General features: G+C 43.2%; 1 protein-coding gene across 1 annotated transcript in view; it reads right to left on the bottom strand.

Annotated features, from left to right (window-relative positions):
* Window positions 1-7,778: 7,778 nt before the first annotated feature.
* NfI (Nuclear factor I) overlaps window positions 7,779-25,493 on the bottom strand; it is a 483,234-nt gene continuing 465,519 nt past the window's right edge. Inside the window, exons 15-16 of the mRNA XM_080276464.1 lie at window positions 7,859-8,105; window positions 7,779-7,792 (exon numbers count right to left, since the gene is read on the bottom strand). Of these exons, the coding sequence (XP_080132590.1) occupies window positions 7,779-7,792; window positions 7,859-8,105 (261 nt within the window). The remainder of the gene's footprint in view (window positions 7,793-7,858; window positions 8,106-25,493) is intronic.

Below are 25,493 nucleotides of genomic sequence, written 5' to 3'. Positions count from 1 at the left end.
CTGCAGTGGGTATGCCATCACCACGACCCAGCGATGCACCCCTTGGTCGCCTGCCAGTGATACTCTCGGACTCTGACAGTGAATAAACAGCAAGAACTTCTCCACTAGACCACACGGGAATTTTGAGTGTTGTGCAGTGATAAAAACGGTGTGTTGTGTTAAGGTTTTTGAGTTGAGAGAAAAGACTCAGTGGAAACTAAATTTAACGTAAATAGACTTCTTTGTTTTGCCTTTGGAAATTTGGAAAAAAAGGGGAAAAGTTAATGTGCAACACTAAATTACATTGGAGCATTATTTGGACTAAAGTGAACACTGTGAAGAGAACAGTCTTCTGTGTGTTATTGACTAAGTTCAGTGCAAGACTTCAGGAAGAGTGTACTGCAAGTGCTTCAGAAAATCGTTCTTACTGTCAGAGTCCAAGAAGAGGCGGTTATTCATCGAGGTGGCCAGGGACTTGCTGTAAGTAGCCAGAATGTTTCATACTGTACTTTTTTCCATACTATACTTACCAGAATGTTTCATACTGTACTTTTGTCCATACTATACTTACCTCATGCATGTGCAGTAGGAATGTGTTTTTCTGAGTTAGGCTAGGTTAGGGTCCATAAGTACCAGAATGTTTATTAATGTATGAACATACTTCTAAACCCTCATTTTATGTTTCTTTTGCATTTATTTCGGTCATTTATGTGCCTTATTGGTATGATTTGGGTCTTAAATAGGTGCTATGCATGTCCAGAGGGAGTTGTATAGGTGTTTCTCTGAGTTAGGGTCCATAAGTACAAGTCCATAAACTGGGGCCCAATATCCGGACAAAACCAATAACCGGACCTACCAATGGCTCTATTACGTCGGATATTGGAGTGATTACTGTGTATATATATATATATATATATATATATATATATATATATATATATATACAGTAATCACTCTAATATCCGGACGCCCAATAACCGAACATCCCCACTAACCGAACCTTATCGTCCTGGGATCAAACATTCCCAAAATGGTCCGAAAATCCAAAAAAATTAAAAAAAAAAATCGATTTTTTGTCGTCTGTAATTTGAACTTGCCGCCAGCAGCAGCATCAGCGTGAGGAAGCACTGTTTTGGTTCGTCATTCCTCTGACGTCCGATAGAGCGCCGCTGCATCCTCCCCACTTCCCGCCTGTCTCTCACCGCGACTGGACCTACGCTCTTCGCAATGGCTGCCCACGTGCTCGCTTTTGTGGTAGTGCTGTACTTGCTGCAAGGCCTCCTGCTGCTCTCTGCCCTCCTCTTAGTGTGTGTGATGATGGCCCCGCCTCCTGAGAAAAGGACGAGAGTGGTGTTGACTCTGGAGAAGAAACGGGAGATATTGGAGAAAGTTGATGCGGGTTGGTCTTCTTCACGCATTCTCCGCGAGTTTAACCTGGCCCGGTTGACTTTGTTCGATATCAAGCGTTCCCGAGACAAACTGATGCAGTACACGGCTGACTTCTCGTCGAGAAGCAAATGCAACATGGAAAGGAAGGTTATGTTTACCCCCAGGTTTGCAGAAATCGACCGATTCACGTTGATTTGGTACCGACAGCAACGTGCAGCTGGTGTGATGGTACGTGGAACGGAGCTGAAGGCTGCTGCTGAGAAGTTTGCAAGGCTTCACAACGCCCTAGACTTCAAGGCATCCGAGGGTTGGCTCTTCGCGTTCAAGTTGCGACATGGCCTTACTAACCGTAAAGCACATGGTGAAGCATTGGACGCTAACAAGGATGGAGTTGACGAGTTTCGGCACATGGTGAAAGGCTTGATCGACAGGGAGGGCCTCACTTCTCGGTCAAGTCTATAACGCAGACGAGAACTGGCCTGACCTTCTATCGCTTAAGCCGGTGCCAACGAACACTCTAGCCGAGGAGACGGAGAAGCGTGGTATGCCTGGGCCGCAAGCTTTCTAAGGAACGGATATCTGCTTTGTGTTGTGCCAGTGCTAACGGCATGCACCGGCTTAAGCCCGTTATTGTTGGCCGTGCAAAGCAGCCTCCTCGTGCCTTCGTGGGGTGATGGATGTCCTCTTCACTGCAATCGTCATGGTACCATTCTTTGAAAGCATGGTTCACAGCTGTGATTTTCAAAGACTGGTTTCGACCGTCACTTGGCCAAGGAGGTCATCCAGTACCAGATGAAGACACTGGGAATTCCTCGCGACCAGGTAAAGGCTCTCCTTCTCCTCGAGCAATGCACCTGCCCACACCGTGCGACAAGGACTTCGTTGCTGAGAATGCAATGCCGTATTAGGGTGCACATGTTTCTGCCACCTAATACCAGACTGCTCTCATTCAACCCTATGGACCAAGGAGAGTGATCGTGGCATAGCAAAGCGCCATATACCGTCGGGAAGTTCCTGGACTGAGGTGATGGTTGTTCTCGAAGGACGCAGGACGAGCGCAGGGAAGGACGTGACACTCGGGGAGAGCAAGCGGACTTTGGAAAAACCTTCGCCCGCTTACAACATCATAGTCTGCGCTGTACAACTGGGCTAGTGCATGGAAGGGGAAGTCCCACTGTGAAAACTCTTGAAAATAGTTGGTCTCATCTGCTTCTCGGAACGGATGTGGAGATACGGATTTTCTAGGGTTTGACGTGGATGACTTCCATGCACGGCTTCTGTACGCTACGGCGACGATGTTGATGTGGAGACGATGCTTCGTGAGTGGTTGGAACGACGACGAGGGCGAGTCCTGGGTATCAGACGCTTGTCTGATATCGAGATCGCGTCTCCTTTCGGTTGCTGGTGTCAGTCCCGAACTTTGAAGATTCCGACGATGAAGGCGATGATGGCGTGCGGACTCCTCCTCAGCCAGGACACTACTCCAGCCATCCCCAAGCTGAGCGCACTCCTCGGGAAATATCATCTAGAGTTCGTCCTAGACTACCTGGAACACCCGGACTGCAACAGGGGGTGAGATGGGGCCCTTGGGAGCTGCGTGGAGTGAAGTCCGTGCTTTCCGGCAGCGCATCATCAATCTGCCAGAATCGTCGGTCCTTGTGTGTCAGTCAACGATTGAGTTTTTTCAGGCCCATGACCCCCGCTGTGCCAAGCCCTGGTTCCACGCCGTTGCCTCCCCAAGACAGGCCCTCATGCTCCGAGCCACAGCCCAGCACATCAGCTACAGTGGAGTCACCGCTCGATGTGAGTTTGCGGCTATCTTCAGAGTCTCTCAGAATGTAGTCGGTACGCCATCACCACGACCCACCGATGCACTCCCTTGGTCGCCTCTGCCAGTGAAATACTCTCGGACTCTGACAGTGAATAAACAGCAAGAACTTCTCCCAACGTTAGACCACACACGGGAATTTTGAGTGTTGTGCAGTGAAAAAAACGGTGTGTTGTGTTAAGGTTTTCGAAATGAGAGAAAAGACTCAGTGGAAACAAAATTTAACGTAACTTACCTTCTTTGTTTTGGCTTTAGAAATTGCCTAGGAAGCCTTCTGAGAACCCCAAGAAGTGTCGGCACCTCCCTCAGGCCACCAAGCTAGAAAGCATCGAGAGGAAGAAGAAAGGGGAGAGGAAAGTTGACACTGCCAAGGCCTACGACATGAATGAAGCCAACGTGATCATAATAAAAAACTTAAGACAAGATCCTGGCAGCCGAAGGCTATCACACGACACTTCATACCAGGTTTGCCGAGGATACGATGGTAAATCGGAACGGTAACGTGGTAAAATTGCCGACGATACCATGGGCATTTGGAATTCATCTGGATGGATTCCTGCCGAGCATACGATGGGGAAAACAGTGTGACCAAAACCCAGGCGACTCGACAGAGAATGTATTGTACTACAGCATTGAACATTTAGCCTGACACTGAATACATATTAATATTTTAGAATAAATATCAATTGTTTTGAAACCCTTCTCATCGGCGTGCGTACCAGTTTATAAACAAAGTTGCTTCTCCTTATTCTCTACCGAGTCAGCGACAGCGATCACTTTCCACAGTCACGAGACGGGGCTCTGGCAACAGTGTGAGAAGCATGCACTTTGCCGAGGATTACAGTGCTAGGACAGGCAGAAGCAGGACCTTCCATGGCTGTGGACGAAGATAGTGATTCTGAGTGTGATTTCGAAGGATTTATGAGGGAGGTTGAGGAGGAGCAACAGCCATTACCCGCTAGTGATGCCAGCAGCCATCCTCCGGGGACCCAGTAGGACTAACTACAGCCTTGGATACCACCTTCCATTCCCAGCAAGCCTACCAACACTATCCTAAAAGGTTAGTTATCATTCATAGCACAGTACCATTTATTATAATTACAATAGTACCAATATATGTATAGGTATATGGTAGGTATTTAGGATGACTTTTCCGAGGGTTGCTGACATAATTCATTTTTCCCCATAAGCTCTATTGTTAGTCCAACATGTTTTTGGTCCAACACGTGACCCATGCATGACAATATTATGGTGCTGGACGCGAGGGTACTATATATGTATATATATATACAGTAACCCCTTCAATATCCGGATCAATAGAGCCATAGGCAGGTCCGGATAGTGGTCCTGTCCGGATATTGGGCCCCAGTTTATGGACTTGTACTTATGTACCCTAACTCTGAAAAACACCTATACAACTCCCTCTGGACATGCATTGCACCTATTTAAGACCCAAATCACACCAATAAGGGACATAAAAGACTGAAATAAATGCAAAAGAACCATAAAATGAGGTTTTAGAGGTGAGTTTATACAATATTAAACATTCTGGGTACTTACAAGTCCCTTGCTCTTGGACTGGTTTGAACAGCCAGTTTGCAGTCCACAGTTAATCCTCTGCACTCTAAATTCTAATTTCTTAACACTGCACAACACTGTAAATTCCTGTGTGTTCTAGTGGCAAGGTATTGCAGTTTATTCACTGTTTATTCACAAAAAAACAAGCACCTGTGGCTTGCACTGGTATGAGTATCTGCTCTCCATCGGAGTTAAGCTGTGACTGTTGATGTTGGTGGGGTAACAGAGTTGCCAGATCGCAACAGCCACATTACCAATCTCCTCAACTTTCATTGTCAAATATAACTTTTCATTACCAAATTCGTAAAGCTAGCATATATTCTTCACTAATTATATATACAAGTGGAAATACATGTAATCACTCTCCTTATAACTAACACCATGTTGATTATTTTCACACTATGTAGGGTAGCAGATTAATCAGAGAGAGCAAACAATCCACCATCTCCATCCTGTGTATCCTCATACATGTGAAAAATCCATTTGGTAATGCATTATTCTAATTCATTACCAAACGAATTTTTCATTACCAAATTGGCCCACACTTGGTAATGAAAAATACCAAATGGCAACCTGACAGGGGAGGGGGAGGGGAGGAAGGAAGGGGTGAAGGGACCATGGTGTAACAGCTGTTTGGCGCCAGGCGGGAATTTCAAATTATGGGAGGGAAAAAAAAGTCAGATTTTTTTCGAATTTTTTGCGGTTTTTGGCCCATTTTGGGAATATTGGATCCCAGGAGGATTATGTCCGGTTAGTGGGGATGTTCGGATATTGGGGTGTTCGGATATTAGAGGGATTACTGTATATATATATATATAATATAATATAATATAATATATATATATATATAATATATATATATATATATATATATATATATATATATATATATACAGTACCCTCGCGTCCAACACGCGTTTGTCCAGCACGATTCGCGTCCAGCACAGAGAGCAAAAAATTAGTACGATTTAATACGATTTAAGTACTGTAAAACGGGTGCATAAGCATAACACGGATGGAGCTTCGAGAAGTGGGCAAAATCCACAGAGTTTGCCTCTAGCACGATCACCTCTGGTCCAACACGGTCATACTGGACGTTCCCGTGACGCTGAGAGCCAATCAAAACTTCCGATCAAGTAGCCTCCCTCGCCCACTATCAAGACGTGATCGTGATGTCACCCAATGAAAAATGCTTCTGCTCTCACGTGATGTTTTGTTTAAATTTCTCCTGCCACAGCGCCACTCAGTCGCATAATTCGCATTGGATGGTGCTTTTCTCTTGCTGCATTTTCTGCCCTTGCTACTGCATTTTACTCAGCTCATGATGCCTAGGAAGCCTTCTGAGAACCCCAAGAAGTGGCGGCACCTCCCTCAGGCCACCAAGCTAGAATTCATTGAGAGGCAGAAAAAAGGGGAGAGGAATTTCGAAGGATTTATGAGGGAGGTTGAGGAGGAGCAGCAACCATTACCCGCTAGTGATGCCAGCAGCCATCCTCCGGGGACCCAGTAGGACAACCTACAGCCTCGGATACCACCTTCCATTTCTAACAAGCCCACCAACACTATCCTAAAAGGTTAGTTATCATTCATAGTACAGTACCATTCATTATAATTACAGCAGTACTAATATATGTATAGGTATATGGTAGGTATATAGGGTGACTTTTCCTAGGGTTGCTGACATAATTCATTTTTCCTCATAAACTCTTTTGTTTGCCCAACACGTTTTTGGTCCAACACGGGACCCATGCATGACAATATTACCGTGTTGGACGCGAGGGTACTGTATATATATATATATATATTATATTATATTATATATATATATATTATATTATATATATATATATATATATATATATATATATATACAGTATATATATATATACATACCATCCACTCACTCGATGTATTGCTGCTCTCGGGTGTCTGCCCTTTCCTCTCTTCCATCCTTCTTTCCTTCCATCCTCTTCTGTCTTTCTATCCTTCATTCTTTCCTTGTTCTTCTGCCTACGGGTGACTTTACACTTCCTCTTCTGTCTTTCTTTCCTTCATTCTTTCCTTTTCCTTCTGTCTGTGGGTTACTCTACACTGTGTGACAAGCCAAATGGTTTCCTGTACACCAGGAAACCATTTACTATGCTGGGTGGTAATCATATAACCAAATTTTGGCACCTGGTGGTTTAGTGGGTAATTATTGGGCTCCAGTTGGATTGAGCCAGTGAAGGTTTATATCCAAGGAGTAGTTGGGGTTGATTGCTCATGTAATGCCACTCAGGGATGAGTGAGGCTGGTCACTCTCATATTAAATGTTGAGATCAACTGCCTAGCCTCAGGCTCCTACGCTCCTCTTGGGGCAATGTAGGATTGGATGATGGATGGATATATATATACACAGTATATATATATATATATATATATATATTTTGTTGTTGCTACATGCAAGTAAATAATATTAATTTCCAGTCCACAGGAAAGCTTTAGTTGCATATGGCCAACTTTAATATAAGGGTTCCTTAGTAACAATTGCTGCTCTCTCACTTCTGGCATATGATCATACCGTTTTGATGAAACTCTTGATTTAACATGAAATACAAGTCATGCAATTTTCAAAAGAACACTAATTCCCACAAAATAAAATAAATAAATACATAAACAAACTACATGAAGCTGAATAAAATGAAACATAGCTTAGGGAACTTTTATTTTTTTTTTTTGTGAGTTAATTTAATCACCTCAACTATAATAATAGCCATTTAATTTTATCCTTGCCATGATCAAATATTTTAAGTAAGCTTACAGGGAAGACCTCTTGTAGTAATGGGTTAACAGGAACATTAGCCAAAATCATAAAATTCCTTTAATCTCTTCAATCCAATGACATTTTTTAAAATTATTCTTCCTACCTCAAAAAGACGTACAGTATACTCAACTTGGGAAAGGTCTCGTATTGATGAGATTAATGCTGTACCTATCCTCTCCAATCTGAAAACTCTATCCTGAACTAACTATAAGTACCTGCAGGTTGCAGGATTAAAATAAAAACTACATAATCACAGTGAAAAGGTTAAAATTATCACCTACCATCCTCTATGAGCTGTGCCGAGGTGGCATCAGCTGGGAGTGAGGGCATTAGGGTGGACATCGTAGTGTAGTCCATATTTTCATCCAAACTGATGAAGGGTGTATTCCAGCGAGGCACAGCAGGAGGGGTGGAGCGGGGTGTGGTGCGGGGGGTGCTACCAGGGGAGGTGAAGAGGCTCATGCTGGTGGGGGAGATTACACCAGACATCGCACCACTCACTGGACTCATACTTGAGTACGTAAACAACTGTCAGGGAAATAAGAGTAAGTATGAGTTTAAAAGATAAGTGAGATATAAGTGGTGGCTGGATGGATGAGAGAGGGAGAAATGTAAGCAGGAGAGATGAGAGGGGTGAAAGGCTGTTGTCTGGGCAAGCAGACCTGTCAATGACACATAAGCAATAATACTCTTTATGAGGCCATCCTACAAGCACAGTCACCATTCAGTCAGAGTGCATACACCATGCAGGAATCTGACAACCCCTGGTGACAGACAGCACCTCGCCTGTGTCAGACCAGGGTCCTTCCCACTGTGAGGTGCTGGGAAATATGAGGGGGTTTGGTTCCCACATGCACACCACAGCAGCTCCACCTATGGTGTACAGCATCACCACATACAGGTTCTTCATCAGGGGTGGAAAGCAAGAAACCAGAATGTAAACTGGAAGAAGAAGAGGGATCAGTCAGAAAGTGGAGTGAAAGTTAGAAAGTGTACATCTGAGCAACTGTGTAAGCTTCCAAAGGTGTCTAGGATTTTCGGTAGGGAAAGAAGTCCCCACACAATTATTTACCTGAAAGGAAGAGAGTTCAGGACAGGATGTCTCTCCCATGATGGAGAATTTCTTGGAATTACAGGACTGGCATGCATATTCTGGCAAACATCTTGAGCATTTAACTATGCATTTGAAGGATGTGACTCAGACTCATTATGATACTGTATTAATAATATAAGATCTTTAGGGGTTGTCTCATGTTCCTATGCCATATGGTAGGCTGGGGTGGCTGCCATACTCTCACTTGATGCAGTGCTACCTCACATTATCCTCCACTGGGTGACATGCCTAATGGTTTTCTGTAACCCAGGAAACTATTACGTTGTGGCAGTCAATGCCTGGTGGTCAAGTGGGATAATATCCTCCAACTTAAAGTAGATGAAAAAGTTGTTCAAGCCTAGGTGTGGTTGTGCATTACTATTCACATAATGCAACTCAAGATAGCCACTGGTCATTTTTTTTCTTCAAATGTCTATAGTGGGTAGCTTAACTCTGACCACCTATGTTCCTGATGGGGTAATAAATGTAGAAGAAAAATTCCACTATGTTGGAAAGAAGAAAGGAGACAGTGTTCAGTGAGATGCAAGAAGACATGATACAAATTACGTACGAAAGTATGGAGATACAATATCATAGTGAAGGAAGAGAAGCTTTAAAAAATTAGAAAGTTGTGTTGTATATTCTTGAGGTTACCTAATGATTTTATTCAGTTTATGGCTGATATCTTGAACTGAAAGGGCAAATGAAGGCCAGTCATAGGCTCAAACATACTGAAATTACAATGATTAGATGGATGTGTAGTGCATCCTTGAATATGAAGCCTAGGTAGGGAGGGAGAGGGCTAGGATTGCAACAGAAGAGTTGAAAGGAAGGATGGGACTTTAATGCATTGGTGTTGTGATGAGAACGGATGAGGAGGGGTAGACTTAGATTGTTTGGGCATGCTGAGAGGATGAAGGATGACGACTGGGCATAGAAGATGAAAAGTGTGAATGCCGAGGGTAGGGTTGTGAAAGGCAGACTGAAAAAGACCTGGGATGAGGTCACAGAGTGAGACCTCAGGGATAAGGGACTGAATATGGGGGCTGCCAGAACTCGACCAGCATGGAAAGCCACCAATAGGTGATCAAGGACTATGCATGCATGCATGTTAGAGCCTTTTTAACTGGTACCATACCATATCATACCTTTCCATACCAAAAAGTTTATTCTGAGGCAAATAATTATATGGTAGCTATCTGGATACTAAGGTGCAGAAGATGAAAAGTGTGAATGTTGAGGGTAGGGTTGTGAGAGGCAGACTGATAAAGACCTGGGACGAGGTCATAGAGTGTGACCTTAGGGATAAGGGACTGAATACGGGGGCTGCCAGAGATCGAGCAGCATGGAAAGCCACCATTAGGTGATCATAACCTATGCATCCAAGCATGTTAGAGCCTTTTTGACTGGTACCATACCATATCATACCCTTCCAGATCAAAAAGTGTATTCTGAGGCAAATAATTATATGGTGGCTCTCTGGATACTAAGTTAATATGGTCATCTGAAGACAGGAAGGACACAACAAAAATAACATCAATGGACTGAAGAGGATAATGTGAGTGGTGGACATATTGAATGGTGAGGTAAGCATCCGATGTGGAAGGAACTGAGGACATGAATGGGTCTATTAGGATCTGACACTAACAGGATGGAGGTTTCAGTATCAGACAGATGATGGAAATCAAGATGCTACAGATTTTTTTTTTCCTGGAAAAAAAGATCCTCGTGAATCATTTAATTGTGTGCAGTCAGTAGTAGAATCGATATGGAAATGTGCTGATTGCCATGGAAGGAAGGCAGAGTCCCAGAGGATTGGAAGTCAGGTATAATTATTCCCGTGTACCGAGGAAACGGGTAAAAAGAAGTGTGTGGTTATTATAAGGGCATTTGTCTTCTTAGTGTAACAGGCAAAGTATATGATAGAATACTTATTGACAGAGTTAAGTAAATAACAGAAGAATTAGTTGGAGAAGAACAGGGAGGTTTAGGAAAGCAAGAGGTTGTGTAGATCGGATATTCACCCTTGGGTCTTAAGCGGAAAAGTTTCCAGAGAAAGAAAAGAGGTTGTATGTGGCCTTCATGGATTTGGAGAAAGCATATGACAGAGTGGATAGAAATGGAATGTGGAAAGTATTAAGAAAATATGGAGTAAATGGGAAGTTGCTGAATGCCATGAAGAGTACAGTATGTATGAGGGTGCTAGGGCTGCAGTGCATGTGGATAGTGAACTGAGAGAATTTTTCTGTCTGAATGTTGGATTGAAAGAGGGATGTGTCATGTCTCCATGGTTGTTCAATCTGTATACAGATGGGGTTATAAAAGAGATACAAGATACGGCAGTGGATGTTGGAGAGGTCCTAATGAGAGAGGGCAGCATTTGGAAACTTCCTGTATTGTTGTCTGCAGATGATACTGTACTGTTAAGTGAAGATGAAGGGGAATTGTAAGGCTTGGTGAATGAATCTGGGAGATTGTGTAAGAAACAGAATCTAAAGGTGAATGTAGGGAAGAGTAAAGTTATGGTCTTTGAGGGAAATGAAGTCACTGTGAGGCTGGATGATGATATAGAAAATGTGAGTGCATTTAAATACTTAGGTTGTGTGATGAGTAAGGCTGGAAGTTTGGAGGATGAAGTACTTGAAAGGGTACAAGAAGGAAGAAAGGTTGTCGGTTCTCAAAAAGCAGTGTTAAGAAATAGGGAAGTGAGCATGCACGTAAAAATAGGTCACTATGATAGTATTGTGATACCAGCTCCAATGTACGGATGTGAAGCTTTGACCTTATTAAAAGGACACAAGTCAAGAGTGAGAGCAGTGGAAATGAGTTATTTGAGAGGAGCATGTGCAGTTACATGGAGTGAGAGACTGACAAATAAGGAAGTGAGGGAGCATTGCAGTGTGGATGTGGATGTGATAGCAAGTTTTAGGAGAAATACACTGAGGTGGTTTGGCCACGTGAAGAGGATGGAGAGCGAGAGACTAATGAGGAGAGTGTATGTGAGAGAAGGGGAAGGAGGGGGAGGCAAAGAATGAGATGAAGGGATGGCATGGAGAGGCATATGAGAGAGGGGGTTGTGGGCTGGTAGGAGGGAAGTGAAATGGCAATAGACAGGGTGACATGGAGGCAATTTGCTTGTGGCCACCCCTTGAGGGATTAAGGCCTCTGGCAATATATGGCATGGAAGTAACAAGGTCACTGCATGATAGCCAACTCTAATGTATGGAAGTGAAGCTTGGACCATGTTGGAAGGACGCAAATCAAGAATGAGAGCAGTGGTAATGAGTTACTTTAGGGAAGCAAGTGGAGTTACATAGAGAGACAGACTGACAAATGAGGAAGTGAGGGAGCATTAAGACTAACGAGGAGAGTGTATGTGAATGAGGTGGAGGGGGAGGCTGAGGATATGGAGGGATGGAGTGGAGAGGTATATGAAAGAGGGGGGTGTAAACTGGGGGAGGGTAGTGAAATGGTGAGAGACAGGGCGACACAACAGCGATTTGTTTATGGCCACCCCCTTACGGGATTAAAGCATCAGGCAATAGATGTGGGGGGGGGGAGCACCCCTGAAGATCAAACGATATGAAAATGAGTAAGTTTTGCAGGAACAAACTAATATATTAGTCTGGTGCCTCAAAAATGTATGGTATCACCGTATATTGATACTCCGTGCAATTTTGCATATAATATATACAAAGATAGTATTTCCACTCATAATCACACAAAAGATAATATTTTCACTCACAGTCACAAAGTGGCCCAGACATCCCACTGTTTCATCCATTTTTTTTAGAATGATACACATGGTAAGAAGGTTGATACTTTTTTGGTTGACAGAACAATCGTACAAAACGAAGGTGGTAAGATTAGGGTAGTCACAAGCTTAAGCCTTACACAAGGATTGTTGCTGTGCTGAATAGTATCTTAGTCTATTACTTTACTCAGCTGTGAGAAATCCTTATTAGTCAGTGTTTAAAGCACTCTCATTAGTCCATTCAACTGTACAGTTGCAACTGGGTATTTAATTATCTTAAAGCCAAATTATTTTATTAATTTATGGTACAATCCAACTATGGGCTCTTCCGTGCCAGCCAATCTGGCAATAGAGCCATGTCCTTTCAGCCACCATTTAAGACTTGGGGGAAACTGAGGAAAAAATGTGAACAGGGTTACACAGATTAACATTCTTTTAATGTGATACACATAACCTTAGCCAATTAAAAGTGCCTGCCAGGAGGTATGGATCTACTACCATTTTAGCTGACTAAGAGTAAATACCCTCATTATATTGTTACTATACAGTATGGGCTAACAAACCAATGGATCTAACTTTTTCACTGATACCTTACTTCCTCCTAGGATCTCTCCCATATGGGAACATCATGATAGCAGAGTCAGAAAGCCAATGAAGCAATGAAACTAATTTAATGCTGAAAGTACCATATACTGTGCAGTGGGGCAAAATACTGTCGATCATAGACAGCCACAGGTGTCATTTCCAGTTAGCTTTTCCTTGAATTATCATCATTTACAATTTTATATTATGCTTTAGAACACAAGTAAGTGTATATCAAAAATATATGTATACAACAACTGAAGTGCAAGAGAAGATTTAGAAAGAGCCCAGGTTGGAAACCTACTTACAATTTTTCCATCATTAATGACAACAGTAGCTTGAACAGCACCCTACTCATATCCCTGATAAATTTTGGGAGAGTTCCAACATCGTTTCATTTCGGTTTTGAAGGATCCAATATGCTTGCATGCGTTGGCCTTGGTCAATGCTCTCCATGCTGACCAATCTATGGCAGCCTCCCTGTTCAGTCCCTTAACCCTAGGGTCACACTTAATGACCTCGTCCCAGGTCTTTTTTGGTCTACCCCTTGCAACTCCACCCCTAATATTAATGCTTCTCACTTTCTGCACCCAATTACCATCCCCCATCCTCTCCACATGCCCAAACCACCTCAATCTACCTCTCCTCATTACAAAAATACACTCCAGTCTCATCCTACCTCTTAACTCTTCCATCATAAACCTAGCCCCCCCAGGCCTTGCACTCAGGTAAGCATAGCACATCCACCTAGTCATTGTCATTTCTGTACATGTGAGCCTGTGAATATCCTCTTCTTTTATTGCCCAGGTCTCACTACCATACAGCATTACACTCCTAACACATGCTGCATACAAAGATCCCTTAGCACGTAGGGAGAGCCCTCTCAATGTCAGGAGAGGCAACAGCTCCCTGAACTTCTTCCAACCACTCCTCACCCTAGCCACAGCACTAGCACCAGCCCTACTTCCAGCACATAACATGTCTCCCAAATAAAAAACTCTTCCACACACTAAACTCGCCTGAGAATCTCCAACTGCTCTCCCCGACACACTGTACATATTAAATATTGCAGTCCACCTCTAATACCACTACATCTCTTATGCACCTACTTATTACAAACATTGCACAAGGTGAAATTACTTCCCACATCCTTGTGGCAGATTGCACATGGCCACTCTCCTTCTTTGACAGTACCACCACCAACCCTAGATATCATCACTTCTGTTTTACCTGCATTTACTTTTAAGCCCTTGCATCCCATACCATCTCTCCACTTCCTAAATCTTTCCTCTGCCTCCCTTTTATTCTCTGCAGCCAACACCAAATCATCATCATACAACAACTTCCACGGAAGTCCATTTCTAAAGTCACATAAGAGGGCTTGAAGTACCATGATGAACAACAAGGGACTGAAAACTGACCCCTGGTGCACACCAACATCCATGGAAACCTCACTCAAAACTCCATTCACTCTTACCTGGGTGTGAGCACCCACATACATGGCCACAACCACCCTAACCGGCTGCTCCTTGATCCCAAGCTTTCTCATTGCCCACTTCATCACCTCTCTAGGGACTCTGTAAAGGCCTTCTCCAAATCAACAAAAACAAACTACAATTCCCTTTTCTTTCCTATACATTTTTCCCGAAGCTATCAAACACTGAATATGACATCAGTGGTCCCCCTCCCTGGCATAAACCCAAACTGCATCTCATCAATATTCACTCTTTCTCCAATTGTACCTTCTAGAACTCTCCCCATTACCTTCATTATCTGATCTAAAAGCTTTAAACAGTGGGTTCACCTACTGTGCGAGCTCAGAGTGTGCGAATCGCATTGTACACGAGTGACGAAAAATCATGAGCGAGTTTACTTCACGGAACGCGAGGTAGAGGCAAGGAGTGGCTCAAAAACACCATTTTCCACTAGTACAGGACACCCCCCCACACACACAACGTGCCAATAGTGACCTAGAGGCTCCTGGGGAAGGTGCTGAAGAGGAGTCTACAGTACGATCTCTCCAATCACAACTTCGACAATAACGTTTTCGGCAATAACAGTAAGTTAGAATAGATACCCAGTTTCTATAATAATGACGGTTACTTCGCGAATACCAAGTTGTTATACTGCCAATATGTCCATAACAGGATGAGGAATGAAACAGACAAGCAAGATGAAGGAAATTGCCAAAAATGTGAGCAGTAGCGAGGAGGAGAGGGAGGATCCTCCCCTCACCACCTCCCCTAACTTGCCCGTCGCCGTTCCCTCCTCCTTCACTCACCCACTTGAATCACCAGCCGCCACCCCCTCCACCTTCACAGCCACACCTGATTCACCTGCTTCACCTGGCATACCTGCAACCCCCATAATAATGACTGTTGCTGCATTCTGGAAGAAATGTAACATTCGACAGGCTGTAAATTTCTTCGTCAAAGCTTGGAATAATACAACATTGGCAACCATTAAACAAGCGTGGTGCAGCCAGGGTGGCGGCGGGAGCACTCTGAGTGTGTTGGCACGCCTCGGAACCCCAGTTATTTAAGTCCATCAGGCCTGTTGTCTACTGTTGTTAAGGTGACTGCCCATATTTTTGTTACTGTAGCTATATCTGTAGTACAATGTCTGAAAAATTTGACCTTTATTATGTCCCTAAGGGCCATAAAATGTCCAGGTATGAGGGGGTACCACCCATATGATATTTTTCCCATAAGATTACGTTTTCTCTGTGCGCAATTTCACACTGCATGAGGACCAGGACCGCCCACTCTCTTGCGCACTGTGCGAGCCCACTGTACCTCAACAATTTCCTCTTTCCAGGGCATCACCCTTCCCCTTGTACACGTTTACAATTACACTCTTCAGCCAATCATCTGGGACAACACACTCATATACAATCATATTTATCAGGTCAGGGACTAACCTCACTTCTATATCTCCTGAGGCCTTCAACATTTCAGCAGTGAACCCAGACACACCTGCTGCCTTCCCCACCTGCATCCTGCCTATTGCCTCACTCAGAGTAGCAGCATCAATCAAAGGCCCAGGACCAAACACTGGATCTGCTGGCTCCAAACCTTCCCTGTACCAGTCAAATTCCTCATTCGACAACCTGCAATAATGCTCTCTCCATGCATCTTTAATATCCCCAGTGTTCACCACTACCCTTCCTTCATCATTCTGCACACATTGCTCACCTATAATATCCCGATTCTCCTTCTTCACCTGATTTGCCACCTTAAATATCAAGTTATTCCTTTCCACACAATTGAGGTTATCAAGTAAAAGTCTCTGTGACTCAGACTTCACCTTGTATACCGCTTTTCTAGCATTATGCTTGGCAGCCAAGTATTCCTCTTTGTTACCACACTTCTTCCATTCCCGGAAAAGCCTTCTTTCTTCCTTAACTGCAGCTTCTACACCCTCCAAGTTACTTTATGTCTTGGTGGGCCTCTTGTCCAACCACATATTTGAACTTTTTCTCACTGCTGATCCTTCTGCTAATTTTTTTTTTCTCTTTCTCTCTACTGAACTATTCTGATCATAACTTAATCCTGGTAACTTGCCCTCTCATGTCAGTAAGATCTGTGGAACCTTTCAAGAAGTGGTGTTTCTGGCGTTTACATAGCTGCAGATTACAAGGCCTTCAGACAGTACTTCTGTGACTTCCCCAGGAATGAATACTGCTTTCATGGCCAAAAGTTTTCTATACCAAGTGTCGCACAATGGTTGTCCTTTCCAACATAAGAACATGCTGTGCATTCAATTCCTTTTTCTGATGCAAACCATCCATGACTAAGTCAACACAAGGGTGGTTTTCAAAAGGTGCCAGCACCAACTTAGTCCTGAACCACATACACTTGGTATTTCTCCCTGGAGCTGAAGATCATGAACAACAGCTGGATTATCTGTATTTTCATGACATCCATGATGATGCTCTTTTGCTCCTTTAGTTGAATTTATCAAACAGATCTCAGAGACTCGTGGTGAACTAAATTTACTCATCACTTCCCTCTGTTTGGAGTCCCTCAAGGTTCTGGTATAGGTCTACTTCTATTTACACTTTATGTAAGTGGTTTTTCATCTGTGCTTGACGGACACAATGCTTCCTATCATTTTTATGGTGCTGACATTCAGCTTTATATTAAAATAACAGAATAAACTGGACTCAGTTATGTCTGACATTAAGATCTGAGTGGCAAAGAGGAAACTTAAACTGAATGATGAATCAGGGCTGCCGATAGCCACCACCAGGCCCTGGGGAGATTACAGACAATGCTTCCCAACCCCCCCCCCCAAATAAATAACTGTGCTGAATATATTATACTCGAAGTCTAGCTCATGGCGAGACTACTCCTTAACCAGTGTGTCCCGGCAAATTGATGTGTTGTCAAAAGAATCCTGGTGTGTCACAGCACCGTCCCCTCCCTCTCTATAAAACAATGATAATGACTACAAGCAAATTACACTATAATATGTAAAGAAAAATGAGAAATGCTATTTAGTATGTATCTGTTTACACTGTAGTCGGCGCAACGAAAGTCTGGACCTTCTACTTCACACCATATATTTTGTAGGGTCCAAGAAATATTTTAGGAAAATTCCTGTAGTTGGTGAATCTTTTTCTGGTTGTTTCTAACAACTTTACAGGCTTACCACCAAGTGCTGTGAGTTTATGAGCTCAGTGCCAGCCTGACTTTGGATTGGAGAGCATGTCAGATTTTCTTGTCCTGCCTGGCCCTTGTTAATTTCAAAGCTCTCTTTTTCACTCCCTCCTCTGCCTTAGTGAATCATTGGAGATGGGTCCCAAGCCATGTAGAAAAAGCCCAAATTTTAACTATGAGTGAGGAAAATGTAAAAATTAAGGATATGTGTATTCGAACTGGGCGAGGAAAATATACCATTATGGCACTCCTTGAGCTGTCTGCCACCTGACAAAAAACACAATTCCCCAACATAAAGACAGGTTAGAACCCAAAAGGAAGACATAACAAACTACAGACAGGTTACTGAAGCAAGATGTGATAAAAGACCCACATTTGACTGCTAAACAACTGAAAGATATGTACCCTGAATTGCAGAAAGATGTGTCTGAAAGAACCATACAGCATCGACTTCAGAAAGACCTCAAGATCCCCAGCTGTACTGCTGCACTGAAGCCTTTCCTGACAGAAAAGATGAGGAAGAAGCAACTTGAATTTGAAAGACATCATCAGCACTGGACTGTTCATGACTGGAGTGAAGTTTTGTTCTCAGATGAAAGTACATTTCAGGTGCTTAGCTCACATCAAATCAAGGTACACAGGCCAGAGAGGACCGATAGGTATGACAGGCGCTACACCATCAAGACCGTAAAGCACAGTCCCTCAGTGATGGTTTGGGCTTGTTTCAGTGCCAAAATGGGCAGAGGTGGTATATATTTCTTACTGAAAAACTGCCAAATGAATGCTGCTTGATACAGTGAGGTTCTGAAGACACATTCATTTTCATTTTCGTTCTTAAAGGCTCCAACATGCTTGCATGTGTCGGCCTTGGTCACCTAATGGCGGCTCTCCACATTGCATGATCCATTGCAGCCTCCCTGTTCAGTCCCTTAACCCTGAGGTCACAATGATCTTGTCCCATGTCTTTCTCGGTCTACCCCTCACAACCCCACCCCCAATATTAACACCTCTCACCCTCCTCACCCAACTATCATCCCCCACCCCCTCCACATGCCCAAACCACCCCAATCTACCCCTCCTCATCACAACACCAATACACATCTGTTTGATAACATGGTTAACCACGGGACCTCCATCTTCAAGCATGACTCAGCCCCCTCTCACACTGCTCAGAAAGTGAAGAAGTTGCTCCAGAGTAAAAAATTCACATTCTCCCATGGCCAGGCAACAGTCCCGACTAAAACCCTACTGAAAATGCGTGGAAGGAGATCAAGGACAAGTGAAGGCTGCCAGTGTCGTCAGTGCCCGAGCTACAGGAGGTCACCAAGTGTGTGTGGTGTCTGGAGATGGATATCAATTACAGTGTTGGTAACACTGTAATTCCCTCCATCTCTCCCATTCCCTCCTCCTCTTGCACTCCTCCCTTGCCACCAGAAACCCCACCCCTTGTTAATGGAGCAACCCCTGCTCCTCAGTACTCTCTCTCTCTATCATGGAAGAGTTACAGAGTAAACTATCCTGGAACGGGTTATTGTTGTGGAACAGGAGAATTTCTGAAGAGCAGAGAAGAGGCCCAGAGTCGATCCTCAGCTAGGCCATGAATGGGGATTATTATAGCTACCTCATAATCGCAGCATGATTTTCGATGAACAGATTAATTCCCACACCATTAGACTAAACACCAACCAAGGAGACTATTCAAGAAACTAACTTCTTTATGGATCATTAAGTAAGGTATACTGTAGATGTAATGGCTAAGGAAACTTGTCAATATTTAATATAATGGGAATCGCCAAATACAAGCTATATTAACCCCTACACCGCGGGCTTGTTTACCAATGACTTGCGTGTCCCGCGGGGTTATTTGGGCTCCGATAGACTCTCAAAAAATATTTGCAAAAAATCAGTTATTAGTCCTAGAATAATAAAATTAAATATGCTTATGGCACATACCTTCAGCCTTCTCCTGGAATGATTGTTGAGCCTTCGTCGGTTACCGTAGGACTTGTGGAGACCTCTGAAGTAGGGTAACGAAGTCTCCACTTTACACTTCCCGACAACCCGTAATATGATTACCACAGCCAGACACAAACACTATAAACACTATTCTACAATTTTCAAGTAGTTTAGGATCCATACTAAAAAAAAAAAACACTGTGAAAGCAATGGAAATTACGAGCGCGTCTGATCGTCGCACTGGCACTAGTTCGCTCTTGGTACTCTGTCATTTATTATTCATAAAACCCCTCACACTTTATATTTCTATTACTATATAACTATCTATAGCCCGACGCCCTAATCCCGCAAAGGGTGGCCACAGACAAAACACCTCCAAGTCACTCTGTCACCCACCATTTGACTCCCCTCCCCCCAACTCACCCCCCCTCCCTCATATACCTCTCAACTCCATCCCTCCACCTCATCCTCGGTCTACCCCTCCCTCTCCCTCCCTTCACCTCACCTACATACGCCCTCTTAGTCAGTCTTTCATTCTCCATTCTCTCCACATGTCCAAACCACCTCAGTGTATTTCTCCTAATCTTTTCAACCACATCTACATCTACCCCACAACGTTCCTTCACTTCTTCATTCGTCAACCTGTCTCTCCACGTCACTCCACATGCTCCTCTCAAGTAACTCATTTCCACTGCTCTCACTCTTGACTTGTTCCCCTCTTGCAAGGTCCACGCCTCGCTTCCATACGTCAGGGTAGGGATCACAATACCATCATGCAGTGACTTCTTAACTTCCATACTCACCTCCCTATTTCTCATCACTGCTTTCAGTGTACCAACAACCTTTCTTCCCTGCTGTACCCTTTCACGTACTTCATCCCCCAAAGTTCCATCCTTACTCATCACACTACCCAAGTACTTGAATGCACTTACATTCTCTTATATATATATATATATATATATATATATATATATATATATATATATATATATATATACACATTCTCTTATATATATATATATATGTAGAAGTGTGCATGGAAAAGTTTGGAAGGAATGATAGAGTGTTTTTGATTGGTGATATGAATGGTAAAGTTGGGAATGTGAAAGTGGATGGAATAGTTGGTGAGTGGGGTGTGCCTGCTGAGATAGATGAGAATGGGAGTGCGTTAGTGGACATTTGTGCTGGGAGGGGGTTGGTGATAGCCAATACCTTCTTCAGGCATAAAATGATCCACAGGTATACATGGCGAGTGATGAGAAGGGTGGGTGGTGAATTGAGTGAAAGGAAGGCAATGATTGATTATGTGTGTGTGGATGAAAGGATGCGAAGATGTATATTGGATGCAAGAGTTTATAGAGGTTGGGGGAGTGGACTTTCTGACCACTACTTGGTGGTGGCCAGAGTTAAAGTTCAAGTAAGATGGAGGAATAGAAGAAGGGAAAGACGAGAGGAAGTAGTTGCAAGGAGAGTGGAAAGGTTACAAGAGGATGAGAAAAAGGCAGAGTATAAGAGAGAAGTGGAGGAACGATTGGGCAAATATGAGTTGGAGCAGATGGGGGACGTGGAAGGTGTGTGTAGAATATTTACAGAAGAAATATGTGCAGCATGTGATGTGGTGTGTGGAAGGAAGAGAAGACGGAGGGGTGCAAGGAACAGCGTGGTGGACTGAAGAGGTGAAACGGGCTGTGGCACAAAAGAAGAAGGCATACAATGAATGGATGAGAAATAGGGGCGTGGAAGAAGTTGAGAGGTGGAAGAGAGAGTTATATGTAGAAAGAAAGAGAGAGGTGAAAAGATTAGTAAGAGAGAGTAAGAAGAGAGTGGATGAGGAATTTGGAAGGAATTTGAGTGTAAAGTGGAGGGACTGTAAGAAAATGTTCTGGAAAGAGGTGAAAAGAGTAAGACAGGGTGGAAGTGGAGTTAGCAGGGGAGTGAAAGATAAAAATGGTAGATTACTAGTGGAGGAGGGAGAAAAAGTGAGCAGATGGAGAGAACACTTTAAGGAATTGCTGAACGTGGAGGATGGAAGTAATGCGAGTATAAGTGGCTGGGGAATGGCTGGAAGAAGGAGGGAGGTGAGAAGACAGGAAGAAATCAGTAGGATAGAAGTTGTGGAAGCAATGAAGAAAGTTAAATCAGGGAAAGCCCCAGGAATTGATGGAGTGTGTGGTGAAATGCTGAAGCATGGGGGAGAGATAGTAGTAGAATGGATGTGGAAGATGTGCAGATTGGCCTGGGAGGAAGGTAGAGTCCCGGAGGATTGGAAGTCAGGTATAATTATTCCCTTGTACAAAGGAAAAGGGGAAAAAGAAGTGTGTGGTAATCATAGGGGCATTTGTCTTCTTAGTATAATAGGAAAAGTATATGGTAGGATACTTATTGACAGAGTTAGAGAAAGAACAGAGAAATTAGTTGGAGAAGAACAGGGAGGCTTTAGGAAGGGAAGAGGTTGTGTAGATCAGATATTCATTCTCAGATCTTTAGTGGAAAAGTTTCTAGAGAAGGGAAAGAAGTTGTATGCGGCTTTCATGGATTTGGAGAAAGCATATGACAGGGTGTGGATAGACTAGGATTGTGGAAAGTGTTAAGAATATATGGAATAGATGGGAAGTTGTTGAATGCTGTGAAGAGTATGTACGATGGTGCGAAGGCTGCAGTGCGTGTGGATGGGGAACTAAGTGAATTTTTCTCTTTGAAAGTTGGGTTGAAACAGGGATGTGTCATGTCTCCATGGTTGTTCAATCTGTACATGGATGGGGTAATAAAAGAGGTACAAGGTAGGGTAGTGGATGTTGGAGTGGCCCTGGTGAGAGAGGATAGTGTTTGGAAACTTCCTGTACTGTTGTTTGCAGATGATACTGTGTTGTTGAGTGAAGACGAAGGGGAGCTGCAAGGCTTGGTGGATGAGTTTGAGAGAGTGTGTAAGAAACGGAATCTAAAGGTGAATGTAGGGAAGAGTAAAGTGATGGTCTTTGAGAGAGGTGAAGTCAGTGAATGTACAGCGAGGTTGGATGGTGAGGAATTGGAAAATGTGAGTACGTTTAAGTACTTGGGTAGTGTGATGAGTAAGGATGGAGGTTTGGAGGGTGAAGTGCTTGAAAGGGTACAGCAGGGAAGAAAGGTTGCTGGTTCTTTGAAAGCAGTGATAAGAAACAGGGAAGTGAGCATGGAAGTGAAAAAGTTACTACATGACAGTATTGTGATACCAACTCTAACGTACGGAAGTGAAGCTTGGACGTTGTTGGAAGGACACAAGTCAAGAGTGAGAGCCGTGGAAATGAGTTATTTAAGAGGAGCCTGTGGAGTCACATGGAGAGACAGGCTGACGAATGAGGATATAAAGGAACGTTGTGGTGTTGATGTGGATGTGATAGGAAGCGTTATGAGGAACACACTGAGGTGGTTTGGCCATGTGGAGAGGATGGAGGGTGAAAGACTGACGAAGAGAGTGTATGTGAGTGAGGTGGAGGGGGAAAGAGGGAGGGGGAGGCCGAGGATGAGATGGAGAGATGGGGTGGAGAGGTATATGAGAGAGGGGGGTGTGAGTTGGGAGCAGGGGAGTGAAATGGCGGGGGACAGGGCGACTTGGAGGCGATTTGTTTGTGGCCACCCCAAACGGGATTGAGGCGTCTGGCAATAGATAGATAGATAGAGTGAATGTCACTTTCATCTTCACTCTCATAACTCATAGCATTCAGACATGCTAGAGTGAAACTTTCACTTTCATTACTCCTAGGGTATATACTCGTATTCTTATAATACTACTCATTTACATTTCTATTTACGTTCTCTATTTTATTTACGTTATTTACATTTCTATTTTATTTACACTGTGTTATGCACTGTCACTTGAAGTAACTTATAAAACTATTTTCCATTGTTCACGTATATTTACATTCATTACTTTCACTTGCTGTTTACACATTATTTACAATTCTACTTGCACTGTTTTACTCAATAGAAAGATCGTAGTCACTCTTTTATCAATTGTCAGCCCTTTAACTCTTTCCACACGAGGTTTAGTAGGGGGTAAAGGTCACAGGGCCCTTTGCATGGGGGTGAAAAAAGTCCTTGAAGTCAGCAAGAAGAAACATACTACTCTCACTTCGGAAGATGAGAGTAAACTGATAACGGAGGGCCGGGGTGGAGGCCTATTTAGGGGTTATTCAGAGCTACCAATGTTAGCTCTTGAAACAGCTATGTCTAGCACTGAAATGATTGGCAGGAAATCTAGACAATACATTATAAATTAGGTAGTTCCAGGTGAATGTAAATATCACTTAGGCTTCTCCCTTCCCTCCTTACGTGTATATTTATTAAGAAAATAGATTAGAGGCCTACTTAGGGTATATTCAGAGCTACCAATGTTAGCTCTTGAAACAGCTATGTCTAGCACTGAAATGATTGGCAGGAAATCTAGACAATACATTATAAATTAGGTAGTTCCAGGTGAATGTAAATATCACTTAGGCTTCTCCCTTCCCTCCTTACATGTATATTTATTACGAAAATAGATAATACGGCATATTTCAAGGGGGAAAAAACAGTGAAAATTAGCGAACGAGTGCACGTGAGGTGTTGTCAGGTGATAATTAGCCACTTCCAGGTGTATGGCACTCTCACTTACCTTATTTCTTTCTTGTATATATTATTTGGTATAAGAATAGGACATAGGGCTTATTTCAATGGATGAAATCAGTGAAAAATTCCAGGGAAGATTTACTTAGCGTAGCACGGCCGGGCAGGCGAGAGGATAGGGTAATGGAGGGGGGGTAGGGAGGGGAGTCAAGAACGGGGAGAAATGGCTAAATTGTCAACAATGGATGGGAGTACAGATGAGATTAGGAGTGCTGACTAGTGTTGGACATTGGCAGTACTGATAGATGATACAAGCCCCCACTTGGAAGCCCGGGGGAATTCAAAATAACACAGAATCACAAAAGCGACGCCCCGCGGTATGATTCCTTGCTCCCAAGCGTCACGAAAGTGACGCCCCGCGGTTAAGGGGTTAATGTTGTCCCTTGTAATTCAGAACTGTAATATTGCATTATTGTATGGGTATTTTAACTAAACCATCCTTGACCCAAACAGTCCATAAAACAATAACCTGAAAGATCGTATATATTTTTAGAACAAGGCTGTCCCTCAGAGAGATTAGATTTACACTTTGGACACTGGTATGGTAGAGCTATTAAGTGTTAAACACGCAGCTGAAGGGTTCCAGGTTCGATTATCACCTTGTGCGTCAGTGACAGGATATTTTTGGTTTACCCTATAACACATCCTTAATGGAAGGGTGCTACAGACATCACCGAATGCATAAATGGTGGCATATATTTCTGGCAAGTTATTTTGCCTCTAAATATTATTATATTTGTTTTGCATCAGTATACCATACTCCTTTTTTCCATTTGCTAATTATATTTCTCAACACCCTTACATGTTGTGAATATGGTATGCAAATGCAGAAGTTTGTTACATATTATCGAATCCTCTATCCTTTCCTCGATGAGAGAATGACATCAGCTCGGTTAAATCAAGCATTCCGATTCATTTCCCCCCCACTTGCACCATCCCACCCCACTATAACTCCCAGACAATTGTTCGGATAGCATTGTTTCACCTTTGTCTTGTTCAAGGTCATCAGTTTCTTCTGTAAAATTTAATCCTTCACTTGATAATTCAGAATTAATCTTCCCAACACGAAAGAAAACTTTTATTTTACATAAAATCTTATGGAGTTGACCGTAAATAATAAATTTGCTGTAATGTTATTTGCTGTGAAATGCTGTGTTTATTATAATTGATATTATTATGAGAGAGGGGGGTGTCAGCTGGGTGCAGGGCACTGAAATGGCGTTGGACAA

This window comes from Coenobita brevimanus, chromosome 65, assembly GCF_032717465.1.
Source record: "Coenobita brevimanus isolate Jiangsu-jjx chromosome 65, ASM3271746v2, whole genome shotgun sequence".
Classification (NCBI taxonomy): Eukaryota; Metazoa; Arthropoda; class Malacostraca; order Decapoda; family Coenobitidae; genus Coenobita; species Coenobita brevimanus.
Note: the sequence above shows the minus strand (reverse complement) of the source record. Positions and strands in the feature narration are given on the sequence as shown.